This window comes from Mesoplodon bidens (assembly GCF_964165515.1).
Source record: "Mesoplodon bidens genome assembly, chromosome: 12".
Taxonomy (NCBI): Eukaryota; Metazoa; Chordata; class Mammalia; order Artiodactyla; family Ziphiidae; genus Mesoplodon; species Mesoplodon bidens.
The window spans coordinates 2,390,925-2,412,313 of NC_138168.1; the positions used below are offsets into that span (position 1 = coordinate 2,390,925).

A 21,389-nucleotide genomic window follows, 5' to 3' on the forward strand; every position below is an offset into this window, starting at 1 on the left:
CCTTGCAAAACTCAAAGTATGGATCTCTTCTTTGACAGACTAACGTTGGGCCGCTTTTCCCAGTAAAGGGTCACTTAGAGTAAACGGGGGGTGGGGGTAGGGGGAACCCAGGTGAAAGGCTGTGAAGTCACCATCTAGATGCTTGAATAAGACCGTGTCTTGACCTCTGCCGTACCTGTTAAGAACTTCTCCAGAAGTTCGCTGTGGTTCACTTTCTTGATGGTTCTACCTGTGTACGTAGCCAGGGTAGGATCAGCACCGTAGGAGAGGAGCAAGCGGACAATTTCGAGATGATCATTCTTGAGAGCATCGTGGAGAGGCCTAGGAGAGGTGCGGGGGATTATACCTGTGCACGCGACGCTTGCTTCTAAGGACACGGGGCAACATCGAGCGTGTGCAGCCAAGCCTCGTAGGCGCGCTATTTCACCGAGGAGGTGAGCGTACGGTCGCTGCGACAAATTACTCTGTTATTTCAACACATAACCCTTTACGGGACAGGTGAAGGGACCATCTCAGGCCTAATTCTTCAATGCAAATCTCTCTTCATGCATGGCCCAAGGAGGAACTCAGGCCACGATGAAAACGTTTCCAATGAACTTAAATAGTGACAGACTGTAAGAAGGTAACGTACGGCGGGGCGGGGGGAAGAACCCCAGCATCACAGAAGCAGATACGCGAAGCCATTGTTACACCATTACAAACAAAACCCCAAAAGTGCAGTTTGTAAAAGAAACTAGGGGCAAAGTGGAACCTCTCCCGAAACCAACTTGGAGATGAGTGATCAACCCTCTCGCCCAGCAGCAGTCGACAGGCAGGGCGAGTTCTCAGGACGGTACAGAGTCCTCCTGCCCATGTCCGCTGGGGTCAGGAACACTGGCCGCAGCCCCATCCAGAAAGGATGCTATGTTGAAACCATGAACCACCAAACACCTCACAGTTCTGCTGATTTCATGACCGTCAGGAAAGCCCCGGTGCCCTGCCTCGTGGTGGCATCCCAGGTACAACCAGGAAGACGCTTGGGCTGACGCAGACCTGGGCCTCTGGCCAAGAAACCGAGGTCAAGGACAGAGTGGGGGCCAGGCCCGGGGATGTGGGTGGACACAGCAGGTCCTATCAAGCCAGGTGCCACTGGACCTGTCTGTACTCCTGGAACTTTCAACTCACATATATGTTCAAGATTGTGATTCAACAGACGCTGGTGAAGAGTCCAGGGTCTTAAAAGAGAACACCCCTGATTATTCATGCACGCTCAACATTGTCAGGGACTTCTGTCCATAAGAGCATCACAGAGTTTTAAAGTTCTATGTAAATTTGCCAGAAAGATCTGTCCGATTCCATTCTAGAGGACTCCGCCATCAGTGTGCTTACATGGCACTCACTCTCCACCTTTCCTTCTGGGGTTCCCCGCACACCCTGAGAACCACTGCCTATGCCCCAGCAGGGCCAGGCCAAGAGCAAGACCGCCACTGACCCGGTTCCATCCTGGGCACTGCAGTTGACATCGGCGCCATATTCGAGGAGGTGTCGTACGATGTTGAGCCAACCTCTTGCACAAGCCTCGTGCAGGGCACAGTAACCTGCGTTGTCACGGTGGTTCATATCACAAATCTTGTTCTCCAGGCAGTACAAGACCACTTCCTACAGGGAGAGGAGAGGAGATACCATCAGACCACCATACAGTGAACCTTGTAAGGGTGACCTCCCCAGAGCTTGGCGGTGCCCACTTTCAAAGGCATACATCCTTGGGGCCAAAAGCCCACCATGGTGCGGGCAGACGGCAGGCATCCTGGTGTGGGGCGGGAGTGCGTGAGAAGGGCTTGGAGGTACAGACAGTGTTGTCTAAGGCTCTGCTGCACCAGTGGCCTGGCCATGGGCAAGTTACCCTTGAACTTCTCCAAGCTTCCACAGGGCTGCTGAGAGGACGCATTCGGATAGCGATGAAAGCCCTCAGCCCAGGGGCCGACGTGACCAGTACAGAGGTGTCACGGCTGCTAACATCTTAGATGACACATTGCCAAGCACAGACCATTCTCACTTGATGGGTCTGTTCAGTCGGTGGCAGTGGACGATAACACAAGTTTAGATAAAAGTATGGATGACCAACACTTAAAGAGAGCTTAAATCAGCCGGAGAACATTCCCCAGCTTAGAGAAGCAGGGACACCCAGGTCAGCTACATCCTCGCGCCCCCTGTTAAGACCCCAAATCAGAACCTGGGCCTCAGATGCTCTTGTCTGTATGTTAAGTAGAGTTAAAGAGAACCTCTCTCCCTCCATCCTCGAGAAATGACACAAAATGCCTCCAATAAACCCACCCTCTATTTTGCCTCACTCCACCCTCTCGGGGCAGAATCAGTCTAATATTTTCATATTTACTCAAGTTAATGACAGGAACCTGATACACCACAGGCTGCAACCTCCACATTTCAAGAATCAAATAAAACATTCACCGCCCCCCGCCCCGGAGATGTTCTGTGTCAACACTGTGCATTAGAATCACTGTTATTAACCTTATTTCTTTGGCTTGTTAAAATATTAATATGAACCACTCCCAGTAAGCAGAGCAGGAATTTATTTCATGTTTTATTACCTTAAGAAAGTTTTCAGACACATCGAAAGCATTTGGCACCAGAAAACACGTTATACTGTTTATACTGGGTAAGTCGTGCCCAGCAGAGAGCTGTCAGGTTCTGAGAGCTGGGAGTAGGCAGAACGTGCATGTGGCCCAGCACATGGTCTGCTGGGTAAGGGGTATGGGATGGGGTCAGAACAGGCCTCCTTGTGACATCTCTCAGATAACTTATCTGTTAAACCTAAAACGGGGGTCATTCTAGCCGCCCATAAGTGCGAGATGGGTTCTGTAAAACCTTTTATGCCCTTTGGAGGACACGCCAATCAAAGGTGACCGCTCACTTGGGAGCGAACTAGAATGTTCCATTTGCTTACCACGTGAACCTAATGGGGCATGCTGGTAAACCTGGCCATCGGTGCCCTGTTACTTCAGGTCACTGCAGCAGCTCCCTTCCAAAACAAGAGGAGGAAGAGAAAAGGCACGCCCACGAATGCGTTTCTCCGTTTACATCCCAACCTGCCAGAAAGCCCACAACCCTCTGGGCTCCCAGGCCACCTGCCCCGAGCCCTGGTATCCAGGACACCGCATGAAGCTGCTGCTCTTTTAGCAGGCCCTCACTAGCCAGACTTGAGTGGACGGCTGCAAGCTAATGAGTTGTGTGCCCCAGCCAGGGAGAGGCCCTGTCACGTGGCTCTGGGATCAGCTCTGAACGCCACCAACTGCTGTGCACAGATCAATTTACTCAACCCAGGGTTTATTTGCTGTGACAATCATGGCCTTCACCTGGAAACCTTCATCACTACTAGGGCAGATTCAAGGGTACCTAGAAATGAAAGGCCGTCCAAGCCGATGGGTAAGTCAACTCTCTTCTCCTGGAAGATGGCAGCAAAGGCAGCAGTAGCCCCATGGCCAGGTCAGACTTTTTGCCACGGGCTGTCCTAACTCAACCACGTTGATCCCACTATTTACACAGTGCTTCTCATTTCCCCAGATGAGGACGTCTTCTGTCACCCACAGGAACCCAGGAGATAGCAGGAAAGGAAGGTAGTACTATCCTCATTCAACACTTGGAAACTGAGGCCCAGAGATATTAAACCCCAAGTTCAATTAACATGAAGTACTAGACCTATAACTCAGGTCTGTGGTACCTGGTCAGCTGGGAAGATTCAAAAGGCCCAAGAGGGCCCCAGTTAGAGGGATGCAATCCAGCTGTGACGAGCATCCCACAGGCCTTCTCTGTCGGGGGTCAAGTGGGCTAACTACACTCTCCTAGCTAGGAGGGTGATGGCCTCTAAATGGATGGCAACCATCGCCACCAACACTTTCACTAACTGAAAGGTGAAGAGACGGGGCGAGTCTGTCGACGCAACACATTCCTTGGTTTATTTTCTCCGCTAGAAATAAACGGGAGTGTCTGAAGGGCAGCCCAGCCATTCCCAAGCAAAGTCAAACTGCTTTTGTCGGACAGCTCTCTGTTCAGCGGCTATAAGCCGAATGCCATTACCCGCAAAATGTAACCATAAAGGCCATAAGCCCGACGTTGTTAATTAATTAAATGCCTCATTAACTTTTTAAAAAACATGACTTATTCAATTCATAGAAAATTTAACCATCACCGCTAAAGGCACAAGCATGTGGTTGCACACTGGCGTTTTAGCCTAAGAAATAGAAGCCTTTTTCCCAGGAGGGAAAGGTTTGAGGTCTTTGGCCACACAAGTGATCTGTTTAACGCGGATCTGAAGCCAGAGTGTGTTGTTTCTAAACTTCCAGAACCAGATTATCATGACATAAAGCTCAGACAGCCTTTATACTGCACATGGTGTCTTTGGCTAAGCAGAAGAAAATAACCAAGAATGCTGAAGACAAAACTTCAGGAAAACCCTCCCAAACCACACCCTCTCTGGTTCAGCAAACTCTCCTTCCATTTGAAAAGGTTTAAGCTGCCACATCTCCCAACTGGGCCATCATCCCAACATTTAAAATTCTGCCCAGAGAAATCCCAGAAAGTTGGATTCAAAGTTGAAAGCGTTCATCTACTTGTCAAAATGTTCAGCATCAACACTGGTGATCTGTGTAATCTACATATTGAAATTTACATTTGAAGAAAAAAACAAATCCGAGTGTAAACATTCCCAAGGCTTCCTGTGCAATCAAAGGCCAGGTAGCCTAAAACAGTATGGATCAAGTGCCCCTTGGTCCAGGCCTCAGAGCCACCAAACCAAAATGGAAACTGTCTTAGAGGACCAACGAGGGTCTTTTGACGTCTCTGGTCCCAAAGGGAGGCTGCTGGAAATGACGCCAAGTTCACAGGTGGGGCTCGGAGACCCGCCCTCCAGGGCCGGTGCAGCAGCACCCCGCCCCCCCATCTCCAGCACTTGCTGGAAGCGGGAGTCTACTTTCTCAACCCTAACCCAAAAGTTGGGGTGAGGGGTCTCCCCCCCACCTCCAGCGTTTGCTGGAAGCAAGGAGACGATCTTCTCAACCACGGGGGGTCTAGCTCAGCACTTTGTGCAACATCTGCTCTGTCCTCCTAGGCGCCCGCTCTCAGCTCTTGGGAAACCAACTGGGTGCTCCTTGGACTTCACCTGCAAGTAACTGCGCCAACTACCAGAAAGTGCTCTCTAGCTAATGGAGAGGTCTCCAAGAGACGCGCAGATATAAACAACAGCACATTCAACCCACAACAACAACAAAAAACACCCCCAAACTAAGCAGAGCCCTAGTGCTTCCAACTTCCCACCCCCAGTCATGCCTTAGGGCCAAGGCAGGCACACTTTGAAGGGCTCACGGCGCTATGGACCGGGGTGGGGGGACACAACGGGGGACGGGGGACAGGGGCACAGAGCTGGCTGAGGGTGTGGGCGCCAGGGCTCCGGGCCAGCCTGGGTCCTGCCACCCCAGTGCTCATCCACACCTCCACGCTCAGCCTGCTGAACCGCCTTTTACTGTCACCGTTCAATTCCCACAGGGCTGATGGCAGCACAGAAAAATGCCTTTGCCCTGTGGGCTATTACATCCCTATTGCTCCTGACAAGTATGGTGGGGGAACTGCACAGGGCAGAGAGAGTCATGTGTCTCACAGAGGTTTTTAACTGTAAAAAGGGCAATTCCCGTGTGAGCCAGTCTTGCTGAGGAACGTGGTGGGCTGTGGAGCACTGCTGGATTGCTACCTGTACAGGTATCAGCCAACCCCTCTGAGGCTCCGTTTCCTCATCCGAGAGTGGGCTAGTACTCGTTACTCCCAAGTGAAGATGTTAAAAGGGTGAAAGGAGTTACTACAGATCACACGGGCTTAGGCAGACATCAGCTATCTTTCTATGTTGCTCTAGCAATAGAGGCTATCACTGTCATCAGCCGTGCTGGGTTGGGATACAGCAGTGTGGACAGGGAGTTTTGTGCAAGGCTAAACCCCTGCTCCCCGCCCATCAGCCCTCGGCTCCCGTGCCCTCTCAGAAAGAGACTGCTCAGGTCTGCCCCACTCCCACCCCTACTCTGCACAGACACTTCCCACCCGCTACCCCACAGGGGCATCACTCTGCCCCAAACAGCACAACTTATTAGAGCTAATAACTACTCTCCCTCTTGCTATTCAGAATCCAAAAGGGCTCATTAAAATTCCCCTGGTCGCCAAGCCCTGGGTTAGGTCAGATTTTGTATCAGAGATAAGTGAGCCGGACTGGCCAAAGCAGCCTACCTGCCAGAACGGGAACGGAACATCATAGAGGCCTGCCTTTCTTTTCACACCACGACTGAACAAGCCACCAAAGAGCCCGCAGTGTGAGCGGGGCCAACACAAACACCCTGCTGGAACACCCAGCCCAGCCCGCCACGTGAAGGGGGCTGGGCTCTGAGACCCGCCCCCCATCCCCAGCCAGTGTGTCCCCCACCCAAGGAGCAGCAGCCGGCGCCGCGGCACCCACAAGCATGCTCACCTCGTAGCCAAGCCGGGAGGCATGCTGTAGGAGGGTTTCGCCCGCGTTCTTATTGACAATAAGTCTCCGCGCTTCCGGTGGCATCGGGCGGGACTGGGTGGTCTCTGGAGGGGAGCTTGAGCACGTCAGCTGCGAGGCCTGGGAAGCTGGTAACAATTGCTGCAAACGGTCCAAGGGCTTCTGGTCCTGCTTGGCCGACGAAAGATCATAGTCGGAACTGGGCTCAGGCCGCTTTCAAAATCTCCGGACGGTCACCTATCACGAAACCAGGCAGCGCACACATTTCAGGCCGTCCTTCCACCGCCCGCCTGGTTCGCCTCCTCCCTGAGTTACAAACCTGAGTGGAGGAAAGCACTTTTCCTCCTCTCTGTCTGGGGGAGGCAGGGCGGGGGGCAGGGGGTGCATTTTTACTGGCTGGAAACCTCACCACCACCCGGGAGACAGGTCCCCTAGGAAGGGGCAGTGACGTTCTGGGGGGAGGGGTTCAGGGAAAGGAAAGCTTTGTCCCCAGAAGCAGAGGAGTAGGCAGGCGGGATGTACCTGCACAGGCCCAGGGGCGGGGGAGAGCCAGGGGCAAGAGGTACCTTGCCGTCCGCGTTGTCCACCTAGGAGTCCCCTGGCAGCGGCAAGCCCCGCCTGGGCTCCTGAGGGATCAAATGCTTGGTTTTGCACGGTCGCTTCCCGGATGGTTTCTCGCTGTTGTCGGTGTATTTCTGCGGCGGGGGCAAAGGCTGCCAATCCATTTCTTCGTCCACGCACAGCACATCTGTCAGGGGGAGAAGAAGCGGGCGTCACACAGTTGTAGCCGGTGAGGAAAGAAAAGCCCATTGTGAGCACGGATCATTGGAGAAGCTTCAGTTTTTAAAGATATACCGATTATGTTTTCAAAGCACTAATATTTTAATTATCCCACATTCAACCGGCAAATAGGCTAAGCCACGACAGGCCAAATGGCAAGTCGCTTCAAAGGGCCGCAAGAGAGGGCAGAAGCCAGCCCTTCATGCGCTCCCGTCCCCACCCGTGGGGGGCCTGGGGGCTCGGGACAGGGCGACCGGGGACAGCCTGAGGCTGGAAGGAGGGCACTGACAAGCGCCCGGGCTCACCCAAGACTTCCCTTCCTGCCCAGCCGCGGGCTGGGTGATGAGGAGCAGCCCAGGAAGTCGCGCTCCCGTCTCACTGTCCATTCCATAAGGAAGTGTGCAGGCTGAAAGGACCTCATGAAGAAAACTCCCCGCTCACCACACGCTACTCTTGTCAACTTGGATGGCGCTCAGGTCCCCTCCAGGGCCGTTTCCCACAGAGGGCGGGTGATCCACCCTCCAGGAGCGCCCCCCGCCCCATGCGTACCCTGTTCATTGTCACTGCATTTAAGGGACTCCTCCAACCAGCTTCTGTTGCTTTTGGCCTCTGCCCTTTTCCTGCCAGGTTTCTCTTCGGAGATGCTATTGCCCTGGGGGGTGACCGCAGGCTGAACCGCCTGGGTCACTTCCTTCCTGCCCTGCCGGCCAGGTTTGCTCTCTGCTCCCGCCGTTCTCTAAGGTGCAGCAAGCGGCCCTGCTTTCTGGGATGGAGCCCTGTTAATTCAATGCACACCTCAGGTTGCTCAGTTCACTATAATGTGGCTCTTCTAAGTTGTTAGAGGAACTGTTTGTCATTTCCCTCTCAGACCAGTCAGCTAATGGAGAAACAACTACAAATTAATGAAGAAGCCCCCCGGGGCGGGCCGGGGGGGAAACAAACTGTCTTACACATCACTAACGGCTGGCGGAGGGGAGGGGTGTGGTCACTGTGTTGGCTGGAACTTGTCACCAAGTCTCGGGAGGGGGCCTATTTGCCTTTGGCCACCTTTGGGCTCCAGCCCCAGCACCTGGCTTTGGGAGGGTGGGGGATGGGATGGGGGTGGGGGGTGGGGAGGTGTGAGTGGCTCCCCCCAGGGCTCCAGGGTGGGACTGGAACTTTCCACTGCTCTGCCCCAGGACTTCCATAGGGTGCCCTGCGGGCCCGAAGCGAAACCGAGCTCACCTTTGGAGACCCGTCTCCGCTTGGCTTTCAGCAGAGTCCTCCGGGAGCACAGTGGTCTCAGTGTGATTCCTAACGCCAGAGACCTTGAACTTTCTGTTCAGCCGGAGGGTGGGGCTGCGTGACACGTCCGGGGCCACCTGGTCGGCGGGGGACTCTCTGGGGGGCTCCGTGTCCATGTCCTCAGGAAGATCACTGTCTTCTGGGGCTTTGAAGGGGTCAGGTTTGCTTCCATCATAACACTCCCCTAGGGGAGGGGAGACAACCCAGAAAGGAGGGAACAAAGGTCACCAGGAGCAGGCAGGACCCCCATGCCCAAGGCAATCTGCTACCAACAGACCACCCCCCCCCTTTGGAGACCAGGGGCCTCACACGCTGGAAGCAAAAACCCTCAGAAAGACGTCCCAAAGGAAGGACAGCTGAAGACAACCAGCAAAGAAAGCAGAAAATGAGGTGCATTGCCCACTCACAATCCATCCTTCAAGGGTCAAGGTGAGGCATCTACGCCAGCCCTCTGTAGGCATGTGAGATAACTCCCTGACTGCTTAACTCTTCAAGGTGGCTTACTCTTAAAGGGGAGTGAGTGACCTCACAGTAAGATCCAACCCATCAGGGCGGAGCTACAAATTACTATGGAAACAGCTGCTAGTAAACAAAAAAGGCTGATGTCATCAAGAGACCAAATAGCTCCCAACTGCCATCTACACAGACATAGCACCAATGTTCACTTGGGTCAGCAGGGGCGAGGGGGAAGAAAAAGGGTAGGGAAAGAATGGTGGGAGGCTGGGCAGCTGGGGAGACCAAGGGAAGAGGAGCCTGGCCAAGGGAAAGGAAAGGCTTCCCGGTGGTGCACACACAAGGGTCAAGGGCAATCTCAAAGAACTCAACCAGATTGCTACAAGTCCGTCTGTCCTCTTTCCACACCCGTGGGGGGAAAAGCATTTCACTGCCATCGAGGGGCTGCTCCTATTTCCTGTCTAGGAAGAAGGCCCTCAGTGACACCAGTCACCCACCTGGCAGGTCTCCAGGCCTTCCTTCCCAGGCAACAAGCATCTAAGGACATTTCAAAGACAAGACTCCAACCCCCTTCATGGGGGGTGGGGCGGGGGCGGCGGGCAGGGCTGAACAGCTCACACCCCAGCTCCGCCTGTGCTGCTCCTGCCCCCTGTGCTCAATCTAGCATCCACTTGGGGCTTTCCTCCAATCACCCCAGCCTAACATCACTCTTCACTTTTGCTCTAGCCAAAGAAACAGTTCAGCTGCTTTGCCAGTCACATTGTTTCTAACACACAAATAATTCCATAATGATCACTGTGCTGTTAAAGAGTTCCCCGAAGATGACCCTGTGTCCATCACCGGCCGGGGGTGGGGGTGGGTGTATGAGTTTGGTATTTTGTTAACACCTGAGCTAAGCTCCCACAGCCCGTTTTTCTAGATGAAATCATGGACACACCCCTCACATGCTGCTCGCATTCCTCGTCCTCTCCCTAGACCACTTCAAGTATCACCCCCACTTCTGCCCAGCCGGCTGGTCCCCTGATCAGCCTCTCTTGGGGGCATTCCCAGCATTTAATGGCAGTCAGTTGTGGGGATGAACCTCACCCTGGCCTGGGCTAGCCTGACCTGTGTTCTCAATGGTGAAACACACTTAGCTTTTCTCCAAGGGTATCCCAAGGTGGGACGGATCCCCATCTACTCTTGCCGGAATGGTGGAATCACCCCAACCGCGAGGGGCTCCTGTCATGGCAGCAGGAGAAACCCCAAACTCCTGGCCTGTGCTTACGGGTGATGCAGCCCAGGCTGCCGCAGGCCCGGTGAAGACGGCGTGCTGCAACTCTCACTCCGGCTGCTCTGTGACCCTCTTAAACACTCGGGCAGGAATGGCGCCGCTTTACAACTCAGCCCCCTTCACTTGTAAAGTGGGAATGTTACTGCTAGCCTCCCTCCAGGGTGGGCTTCATCATCACGGGCTGGGCTCAGCACAGAGAAAGGCTGGAAAAATCCCTTTAACCAAAAGATGCCAAGACTTTCAGACCAGCCTGAACCTCAGGCCTGAAATGTAGGAAATTTTAAGAGGTGAGCCCTGCTGGTCACACCACTGGACTTCTCTGGTCCAATCAGCCTTCCCTAAAAGCTCCGTGGGAGGGGATCCATGGAGGAATGGAAGGGATACCTTAAGAACCCCCATGTCCAATTTGAAAGTTTCTTTTTCCAAACTAGGTCCATCCACCCTTCCCCCAACCCCGGAGCCTTTTAGGGCAAAGATCTCAATTCCCCTCAGCTAAGGCCCCCCAAGACCTTACGCTCGTGTGACCTTACCCAGGCCAGTAATAACCCTGAAGGACACCCACCCCGACTGCCCAAGAGACCCATGGCCACCAGCTATGGGGTAGTGGCTCCGTGTCACTTGGAGCTTCTCAAAGACTGTTCTAACCACGACCCACAGGAGGACTACCCTCGAGGGCAAAGGAGATGGGGAGATAAATAGATACACGGGGATCCTAACCATCAGGCTTTGCCATCATTGCTACTTTTGGCCCTTCTAAAAGTGGGAAGCCATGTGCCCTTGGTCACCCAGTCTAAGCAAGATGTGAACGTGGTCCCTGCTGCATGGTCCTATGACTCACAGCACATATATCCCAAATTCATTATGGCTGTACCATAGCATCACCTCACAGAAGCATCACCACAGCAACATTTACAAGTCACTGTGGCAGCAAAGCACCCTCACCACGGTTGAGCCATGCCCAGTGAGGCCTAAACAAGGTGAGAGGGTTCTGAGTTGCTGGAAGGCTCCCCAGGATTAAAATCCCCTTCTCTGTAGCTTAACTATAATAGCACCTCCAGTCAGGGCTAACCTTGTTAAAAGTTACACCCGCTACAGAAGGAGTGCAGGGGATCTCTGTTCCAAAGTAGTTGACAAACGTGCAGGTGCTCAGCTGGAAGAGAAGTTCCCTGAGCAAAGAAGTTTCATGAAGCCCCTCGACGGAGGCTTCCTCCAGCTCCTGGCCAGGCACTGCCACTGAGCAGGTCCTAGGCCTGTCCCAGCCAAGTGGTTGGCAAGGGAGATGGTTACTCCAAGTTTGAGAAGGAAGGGACCAATGCCTCCTGGCCCCGCCCCATCTTCAAATGCCACTGAGGGTTCCTAGTGATGAACTTCCAAGTCTGAGGAACCTCCAAACTCATTTGGTGAACTTCCAAAATAAAAATGTCACTCAGCCACCCATGTGATCATATAGAATAAAAGAGTATCTCGGCCACTGTGTTTTCAAGTTAATTCCTTTTTTAAACAAGCCCCTAGCAACAAGATGCACCCGCACCAGGACAACCAGGGCCACGCAAACAGCACCCACCACCTTGGAAGCTCCTGGTCCCTCCATGGGTAGGGGCTGCCTCAGAAGGGGGAAGGCATCTTGAAGGCATCTTGGACCCTCTTTGTGACCCCTGCCCGCCCCAAATCCCCGCCCCAGCTCCCATGTGCTCACAGCTCGGCTCTCGGCCACACCGACACCCATGAGCAGGACCTGAGCCCATATCAGCTCAAGACATGATGGCCCAAGAACAAGAAGGCCCATTCATTTCCAGCTGAATGGAATGAACACCTGCTGGGCCTTGGACGTGAAGGCCACAGTAAGAACAGTGGCCCCTTCAGGTGACCTTTCCTGACCAGCTATTTACAAACCCCAACGTCTCTACAAGACAGAGGGTGGGTGGGGAACCCACCTCCGTTGCCCCAACCTTTCAAACGGAGCCCCTCACCTTCCCCAACCCTTCTCCTGCCCTCCCATGGTGGCGATTCATGGCTCACTGGGCCATGTCCCGGGTGCTCCAGGAAGAGACCCGTCGGTCGGTCTGGGATTGGAGGCAGGCGGTGGGGGGAGGGGGCTTTCGGAATCATCTGGGGCTCAGGCCCTGCTCCCCATCAGCCACACCGAGTTCTCGTCTCCACGCTCAGCAGGAAAGACTGGGAAGGATGCACACAAACGTCTCTGGGAAGAAGGGCGGGTGAGGCCACTGAGACGTGAAGGGCAGCGGCCACCCTGGGTTTGGCCACGTTGCTGGAGAAAAGGACGAGAAGACGCGAGGCCAGTTAACTGCCCGCTCCCTTCCTCCAGCCTCCCTCACCGTCCACCCAGAGCAGGCAGATCCCCTCCTCAGAAAAGCGCATCCCCGTGAACTTGGCCTTGCCCACTTTTATCACCTCTCTCTGAGAAACTTCCCCAGGACCTGAGTTATGAGGCCACTCAGGAGGGTAAGGGCTGCGTGTTAGCTGTGAGCACAGGCAAGGAGGGAGGGCTTCTTGCTGCTTTACTCCGGGGTGGCCTGGACCCTCCGTGTTTCATTCCAGTCCCGAGGGGGAGGAGTCGGAACCGTCTACTCCAGGCACATCAAGAGCCCCATCCCTTGGGTAAGGCCGCCACTGACTAGCCACAGAAATCCCCGTCTATGGGAGCCACGTAGGACAAACCGGTCCCGGTGTGGCTTACCCAGAACCCTGGCCACAGGCCTTTGTCTGACCCCAAAGAGGAGCTGGGGGAGGGCAGTGCTCCAAGCAACAGAAAGAAGCACACGCTGTTGCTGACCACAATTTTCCCGAACTGCATCAGGCACCCACGACCTAAGCGTGCAGGTGAAAGCCGACCCTACGACTGGGTCCAAGGGCCTGGACCTCCCAAACGTGCCCACCACCCCCGACTGTCCCGTCTCAGGAGGATGTCACGCCCACCCTGTCCTCGACTTTCACCTAGGTGCCCTCACTCACCATCACCGGTGAGGTTTCTGGGGTCCGGAGCAGGCTGCAGGCCACAAGCACGCACACTGAAGAAAGCGGGAGAAAGACCTCCACTGGCTGCCAACACATCTCATTAGCCCAGGGAGTCTCGAGGGCAAAGCCCGAAGTCAACCCCAGTGGGGGAGCAGCTGATGGGACCGCAGAGTGTGACTCGAGGCAAACACTAGCTTTCTCTCCATTTTGCCTCCAAAACCTAATACACCCCGTCGGGTAGGAAGAATGCCCTCGTCTATCCCACACCCTTGGAGCGCGCTGTCAACGCCTAATGACTGCAGAGCCTGCCACAGAAAATAATTATGCTCATCCTTCTGGTGCCTTCATCAGCCCTCATCCCATTTTAACGAAACCTGTGCCTTTGGAGGGAGAATCCGAGTACTCTCCACTCCCTTCCACAGGAGACTGTCACCCTGGAGGGTCTGGCTCTGGCTGCAAGTGTCATTCCACTGCTACCCAAAACCCGGATCCGTACCTGCTACAAAACAGAACACGTACCTGCGACGCTGGAGGTCTTGCACTGCCATTCCTCTGCTCTGCTCTATCAGACTATTACTAACTACAGGACGAGCATTTCTCCGGACAAAGGAGATGCGTGCCAGGAAACAACATTTCATAGGTGCTTCACTCCTGGATGCCGCAACGCTCAAAAGGACACCCAGCCTTGCAATCCACAGCTGGGAAGGGTGGCCAGAGCAGCCCGTTCTCCGAACAGCCAGCACCCCGACGCTGGGCCGTCGGAAGCGTATTGTTTCCTCTCACCTCCCTCCGCACTGGGAGTGGAACCGCCCCGTTCCCACCGACGTGGTACCACACGCGAGCTGCCTGGGTTCACTTACATCTCTCACTGTCGTTCTGGTCGGCAATGGCCTCCTCCAGGGCGACCGACTTTGGCTTTTTGTCCTGACTTCCTTTCAGCCTTTCCCAGTCAGCGGGGCTGAATTTGCGCACCTCGGAGTCTTTGGTAGTGGGGTGGCCACCTTCTCGCTCTTTCATCTCCAACTCTGAGAAGCGCATCACTGCACGCTAGAAAGAGAACGGAGATGGAAAAAAGACACACCTTACCACCAAAGCTATTTCACTGCCCTTAACTTAAAGGAAAGTATCTTCAAAGAAAAGTTTGCCCAAAACCAACCACAATTTATGATACAACTGAGATATTTTAAAATTGAACGATAAAAATGTAAGAGTGTCTGTGTAACTAGTCACACACTCTTTATTCATAAAGCCATATGTAAGTAGAGATATATGTGGTGTGTATGTATAGCCATACATACACTGTGGCATAGAGACAGACATTCTCTTTTGAAGGTAAATAAAACAAAACAAAAACACAACGCAAAGAAAGCGAAACAAAAACACAACAGAAAAGAAAACAAATGCACAATGAATAAAGATGACCATGGCCCACAAACTTCCCTTTGTATATTTGGAAATGAAATTTAACTCAAAAGGTTTATGTAAGATTCTAGTAATAAAAATTTGAAGAACTGACCTCACAGTAAGCAGCAGGTAGACATAAAATACTGTCCTCTTAATCCTTCCATCTATGTAATTAAAATGGGCACTCAATGCATCATTTAGATAACTTCATCCATTTTTATAAGCATAAACCAATTTTTTTCTTAACATTGCAAAACAATTTGGCTTTATTTGTCTTTTAATTAAAAGTAAAACATCTTAAGGAAATTCCTATACAACATCTATCATTCACTAGCAAGTTAAATACATACTCTATCCCTTTAAGCAAGGTTTGTTTTTTTGGTTTGTTTTGTTTGTTTGTTTGTTTGGTGGAAAAAAAAATTGCACGAATCTCAGAGACATGTGGCCGCTACACACCTCGACCAAGTATCACGTAAGGCATTCTAAGCAGCGCTTTTAGGTATATTTGTTAATGTACAGTAACGGCAGAGAAATCAAAGCGATTGATAGGTAAATGTCATGCAGTCTTTTAGACATCCTTCGCAATAATTAAAACTTCCGTTATCAGCATTCGAGTGGAGTTCGCTTAAAGTCTACAGAATAACTTAAAATATCCACTTACGCCCCCTTACTGGACACATTTCAAACATTTAAATTATCCTAAGCTTCATTAACCAAATCAGCCCCGTGTCCTGTCCTATCATATCCCCGGCCCCCTCCTCTTCACACATTAAAAAAACCTGACAACTGGTCAGGCTCCTGAAATTCGGGTGGGGGTGGGCTCACCTGCAATGCCCGCTGCTCCTGGCTGAGCTGACTGGAGTCTGCGTACAGTCTGGTAGCGACACACTTGAACTGGTCGCCCACGTAACCAGCGGAGTTTGCGATTCTCTTTGCCAGCTTAGATGGCTTCGGTTTCAGAACTTTGCCATCGGTTGATCCTGCCTCGTCAGCTCCGTCTTTGGTGTAGGTGGGGGTGACGTCCACACTCGGTGGGGCACTGCCCACGCAAAATGATTTGGGATCCTCTTGGGTTTTCCCAAAAGTGACCACAGAGCCGTCGCTCCCCAGGGTCGGCTCCAGGAATGGAGTCGAGACCGGCGTCGCCAGGTTCTCCTTGTTGGTTACCGCTGGAACATTCTCCTTGCTTAAGCCGGAAACTGGCTGGCCCGGAGCCTGTTTGAAAGTATAGGCTTCGTGGAAGTCACTGATGCGCCCCAACTCCTCTCTCAGGGTAATGAAATCCCGGTGTGGCCACATTTTACTTTTTTATTTTTAATATATGTTCACATGTTTCCATAAAGTATCCAAGGTGGCCCATAACGTAAGGACACACAATTTTAGCTTTAAAAAAAACATGAAAAAAAAAAGGGAAATCATGATCCTGGAAATGGGTTGCATCCTTTTAAGGGGTGAGCATAACAGAATGAGTGAGCCAAAGATTTGGGAAAGGATCTCACATTTCCAAATGTCCAAGTCTTAACATTGCACCAAGTGGGAATGTAGCTGTGGCAATATTAACCCGAGAGAGCTCTATGATCGTTGTCTTTACTCATCACTTGGTTGCAAGGTTATACATGACAGGGTAAGTGAAGGAGGGCAAGTAGACAGGTAAGAGTCACGTCCTGATTCTCAACAGAAGGGGCATCACCTCGGGAAGGGACTCCAGAACCCTACAGGGATCCTCTTGATACACTGAATCCTCTAGGTGGCCAAAGGATCTCATGGGACCCTAGCAGCCAGATGGAACTTAGACAAGTCATGAAAAGCTACTCAACTGAATGCAAGTCATATGACGAGGAGCACGTCAGTGAACAGTTCCGGTGCAGAGGCTGTGGAGCAGTTCCCCTTGTGCTCAAGCCTCCTCAGGACATGCAGTGGGAGACGCAGTGCCTGCTTTGTCCCACAGGGACCCTCCAACCTCCACACTCATCTCTCCTGGGAAGCTGAATTCAAACAGTCAAGTTAAAAAAGAGATAGGGCTTCCCTGGTGGCACAGTGCTTGAGAGTCCACCTGCCAATGCAGGGGACACGGGTTCGTGCCCCGGTCCGGGAAGATCCCACATGCCGCGGAGCGGCTGGGCCCGTGAGCCATGGCCGCCGAGCCTGCGCATCCGGAGCCTGTGCTCCGCAACACGAGAGGCCACAACAGGGAGAGGCCCGTGTACTGCACAAAGTTAATTAATTAATTAATTAATTAAAAAAAGATAAAAGTCTCTAGTAGAGAAATTTTATCAGAGCCTAGTATTAAGAGCTGTAGAGCCACAAGTTTCCCATGATACAGCCTTAGCAGAGGCTGTTAAGGCAGTGACAGAAAACTTGTACCGAGGGAAACAGCACAAGAGTTTGCCTACAATTCACGAAAATGATCCCTGCAGGCCTGAAGGAAATCAGCAAACTTTATAACAGCTTGTGTATTTGTATGCGGGATTGAGAATGAATTTAATCTTTTAATTTCTCTGAATTATCACATAAGATTCAGAAGATGCTCTCTCTGCCTAGAAGCCACCCCACTGGGATAACTATGCCTATGGAGTTCCTTTGCCTATGACTCCTACTTGCTAACACACTGGCAGCCTGGCCCCAGGGCCTGGTCACTGCTCCCAGTGCAATGGTGGATGTGGTGTCAACGGTTGCAAAACCAAAGCCCCTTACGTCCTCTCCATGCCTCTGTCCCGCCCCCCACCCCCCTCACCATTGATGTTCAGGAAGGGGAAGGTGTCCTGGATGGGAACGTGGTGCTGGGACTGGTCCAGCTCATCTTCCTCATCTTCTTCATCCACATCATTATCTTTCTCATCCCAAGGAGCAGATCCAGTGGATCCTACCCGAGAAACACACACACACACACAAAGGTCAAAAGTGAGGCGCTCACGTTGCACTGTCATCCCTGCAGCTGACCCACTGTTCAAGCTAGGCACTGCCAGCACAGAGGTTCCTTGGGTTCAGTGTGCACCCTCAATGCCAAAGAGTAGGAACCAAGGGTGTTCACCCCACTCCCAGCTCCTCCTACGGAGCCCCAGTGCAAGCTCTCATCCCCTCCCCTATCCAGGAGCTGCAGACCTTACTCCCTTCTCCTAGAAATCTTTTAATTCCTACTCTAAACCGCTTTCTACACATTAGCATCCCTTCTAAGGACCCAAGGAGCACAGCTTCTCTCCTTTATAAGCTTACTGGGAAGACAGACCCTTCCCTCATGGCAGAGCCTCACTAGATTCACTGGAGGTCAAGTCTAAATTATCTGGCTCTTAGTCCGAACTTGCTAAACATTGAGTAAATATAGGGATCAGGTGGTATTCTCCTAGGAAAAATACCATACAAATTAAATGATCACTTACCCATCATTTATAAAGAGAACTTAATAGCCTTCATAATGTCATGTCAATTGATTCTTAGAACAGCCTTTGAAATATGCAGGAAAGATGAGAACCCAGATTTTATAGTGGAAGAAGCTGAGGCTCAAAAGGTTGAATGACTTGATTCAATGTCCCACAAGTAGTGAAATGGAAAGACCGAGGTTTATAACTCAGACCTTCTAAGTTTTAAGCCCTCCTTCTTCTAAACTACCTGGCCTCTCTTCTCAGTGTTGAGTCCCAAGAGAAGTTATTTTTTATAGGACTCAATACCCCCTCTTCTGTCTAATGCTTTACTGTTCCACTGGGTGGGCAGGAAGACTGTGCTGAGTTTATATCTTTTGTTCTCTGGGTTCTTTCTAGGGACAGCATTTCTTGCTTTATTTACCAGTCTTCAACTTTGTAAGCGAGGTGACTTTCAAGTCGACTATCGCTTTCAGGGTCCAGCCCGGAACCTGGCACACTGTCCACCTTCTCCCCAGCAGCTGGGGCCTCACCTGGGTTAATGACAGAGCCCTGGGGCTGGGGGATGTCACACACTTGATATATCTTCACTGGGTCCATGGGCACCTCCTTGGTGCCGTCGTACATCAGGTTGAATTCCCTGCTCTTGAGCGCACAGCGGAGCTGGGCCTTCCATTTAGCTGGGTCGGGGTCGTCCACCCCTTCCTGGTACTTCCCCTGTCTCCACAGCCCAGGCCTGAGGGACAGGAAACTGCAGTGAGTGCCTGCTTGTTGCCCAGAAACACTGGAAAGTGTGCCCGCCCTCCCTCATACAGACACAGATACACACAGCCCCGCCTGACCGCCCCATCACCCCAACTCCAATTGACAGAGACTGCAGCAGAAAACACCACGCTGGGGACCAGGCAAGGCAGGGCCTGAGAGAAATTAAGCCAAATGCAAATACAGTCTTTTAAAAAGAGGAGCCTCATCTCAAGTGCTTGTGCCAGCATCATCTGTCAAGACTACAATGGCCTTAATGAAGGGTTGAAAATAAAGAAAAATCTGGAACACGTATACACCAAAATACTCATGGCAACTTTTGGATAGCAAGATTTCAGGTAATTTTGTTTTGTTTTGTTGGCCTTATTTGTTTTTCACATGAATTGCTTATATAATAAGAAGAGAAAGGGAGGTGGCGTATGATATGAAGAATTTAGGCTTGCTGTTCCCTCTCCCTTCAGTCTTTAATCTGATGCACAAATAACTGTTGAAACCAAGTACCTTTAGGAGGAGCAGCCCTTAGGAGGGCGGGAAGCACGCTCTGGGGGTTCAGCTGGCCTCAGTGCGAGGTTGAGGGCCTCAAGTCCTAATAAACTCACACCACCTGCCTTTCCCTGCTTCCTCAAACTCCCACACTGGGAACATTTTGCTGGGAACACCAGTGGCTGGTGGCCTGGGCCAAAACCAGTGTGGCCCCACCTCTCTGGTTTTCAATTTCCAGGTCTAACAGGCATTTATGTGTCTGTTCATGGGATATCAGCCCTCCCCCACTGTTAACGTATCTCAGATGTCTACATGTTCTTCAGGGCTGTGACGTATGTGCTGGTGCAGAAAAGGGGGATGTCTTTTGCAGAGGACTCCAGATCAAGAGAACGAGATGGACCGGCCAGACTGCTCCCACTGGACGTTAGGAAGATAAGGTGGCCACGTAGTTAGAATTCTGCAGGGGAACATAGTCTATATAGTCTATGGGTTTGCGGATCCACAACTTTTATTTTTTCAGTAATGCCAACCAAGCTCATAAGAGACTGACATATCATCCAGAATGCCAGTCTACTCGTTTTCAATGGGGAATAAAGCTGGTCAGTGACCAGCATGGTTAAGTCCAATAACCTGGACATAACCATGTATGATCTCAACCAGTAACTCCTGTATCTGGTTTCTAATGACAATTCCAAGAACATAAGACCCACTCAACATTTAAATCCAAATTTTCAGATGACTCCAAAGCTAAATGGAAATGATTTGATATTGAACTCTAAATTTGCATTATCTAGACTATCTCTTACCCAGTTGGGTAACCCAGAATCGACACTAAAAGGCTCCTGCTTTCCCAAAAATCACAGGGCATAAAAATGAAAAGCTCTGGAAAGGCAAGACCTCCAGTGAATTTGCAAAGCTGCTCTTGTGTCTTTTTCTTTTTGACCTTGAAGCCAGGAGAAATTCTAAAAATACAAATGTATTCATTTTTAAAACTTGACTTTACTGTATATTGTTCAGATCCCCAAGCCTACAAAAATAATTTTATTTTTTAAAAAATGCTCCCTGCCTCAAACGAGTTTACAATCCCTTAAAGGAGACAGATGAGTCAATAGATTAGAAGTATAGATACTATGTGAACACCAGTAAAACTGCCTAATCCATAAAGAGTCGGGGGGGGAGGTAGGGTTGGCCAAGTTGATCAGAATTTATGATTCTAGGGCTGAATCTTGAACATGGGTAGAAGTTAACCAGGTGAGAAGTGTGGGTCACGATACTCTAAGCAGAAGAAGCTTTATGGGCAAAGGCAGAGGCTGAAAAGCACAGTGCTTAGGGGACCTACAAGCAGTTCAGCTTGCGTGGAGGCAGCATGAGATGAAAGTCTGGGCTTGTAAGTAGGAACCATGCCAAGGAGTTTGGACCTGATTCTTAGAACTCTGAGAACCACTGAGAGATTTAAGCAGGTTGTGATGGGATCAGATTTAAGTTTTAGAAAGAACCCTCTAGCTGCAGGACTGAAGAGGGTTTGAAGGGAGGCAAGGCACGAAGATACTACATAGTCTCTACATAACCCCTAGAATAGTGTCACTAGGGTCTGGACTAAGGGGGTGGCAGTGGGGATAGAGGACACAGGTGATGAGCCGTTAGAGACGCTGACTTGACAGAGCTTGAGGATGAACTGAGTCCTTGAAGAAGGTGAGAGAGAAATCAAGGATGACTCCCTGGTTTAGGGTTTGGGAGACTGGGTGGGTGGTGATGCTGGCCACTGAGATAGGAGCAGGTTTAGAAAGATGATTTCCCTTTGGAAATGTCGGATTTCAAATGCCTGTGGAAGGCCTAGGGGAGAATGCCCAGCATGCCCAGGGCAGTTTTTTATCCCCACTCACCTCTCACATCACCTGAGGGACTCTCCCTGCCTGCCTCCAGCCTGGAAGAAGGTCCACCAGATTACTGACATCTCTGCCCTGTGGGCAAGGACCAATTTCTTTTCATTTCTGTATCCCTGCTCAGGCTTTAGCACACAGTAGGTCAATGTGTATTTGTTGAATTGCCTCAGATTTACAGAAATACACTTCTTGGGGAATGAATAAGTTGCTATTAC

General features: G+C 51.5%; 1 protein-coding gene across 1 annotated transcript; it reads right to left on the minus strand.

Moving 5' to 3' along the window:
* Positions 1-253: 253 nt before the first annotated feature.
* On the minus strand, positions 254-18,690 carry LOC308626156 (BCL-6 corepressor-like). Its single transcript, XM_081250974.1, has 9 exons — positions 18,580-18,690; positions 17,425-17,553; positions 15,516-16,073; positions 14,147-14,333; positions 8,525-8,768; positions 7,087-7,268; positions 6,503-6,757; positions 1,472-1,638; positions 254-321 (listed from the first exon to the last, which is right to left on the minus strand). Exons 3-7 carry the CDS (start codon positions 15,987-15,989, stop codon positions 6,726-6,728), a joined length of 1,119 nt encoding a protein of 372 aa, XP_081107100.1. The 5' UTR covers positions 15,990-16,073; positions 17,425-17,553; positions 18,580-18,690; the 3' UTR covers positions 254-321; positions 1,472-1,638; positions 6,503-6,725.
* Between the last annotated feature and the right edge of the window lie 2,699 nt (positions 18,691-21,389).

Coding starts and splice junctions, on each gene's coding strand:
- LOC308626156 (XM_081250974.1), bottom strand. CDS start 15,989: ATGTGGCCACACCGGGATTTCATTACCCTGAGAGAGGAGTTGGGGCGC. Junction 14,334..15,515: donor AGGAGCAGCGGGCATTGCAG/GTGAGCCCACCC, acceptor TTCTCTTTCTAG/CGTGCAGTGATGCGCTTCTC. Junction 7,269..8,524: donor GCGGAGACGGGTCTCCAAAG/GTGAGCTCGGTT, acceptor TCCCCCTGACAG/ATGTGCTGTGCGTGGACGAA.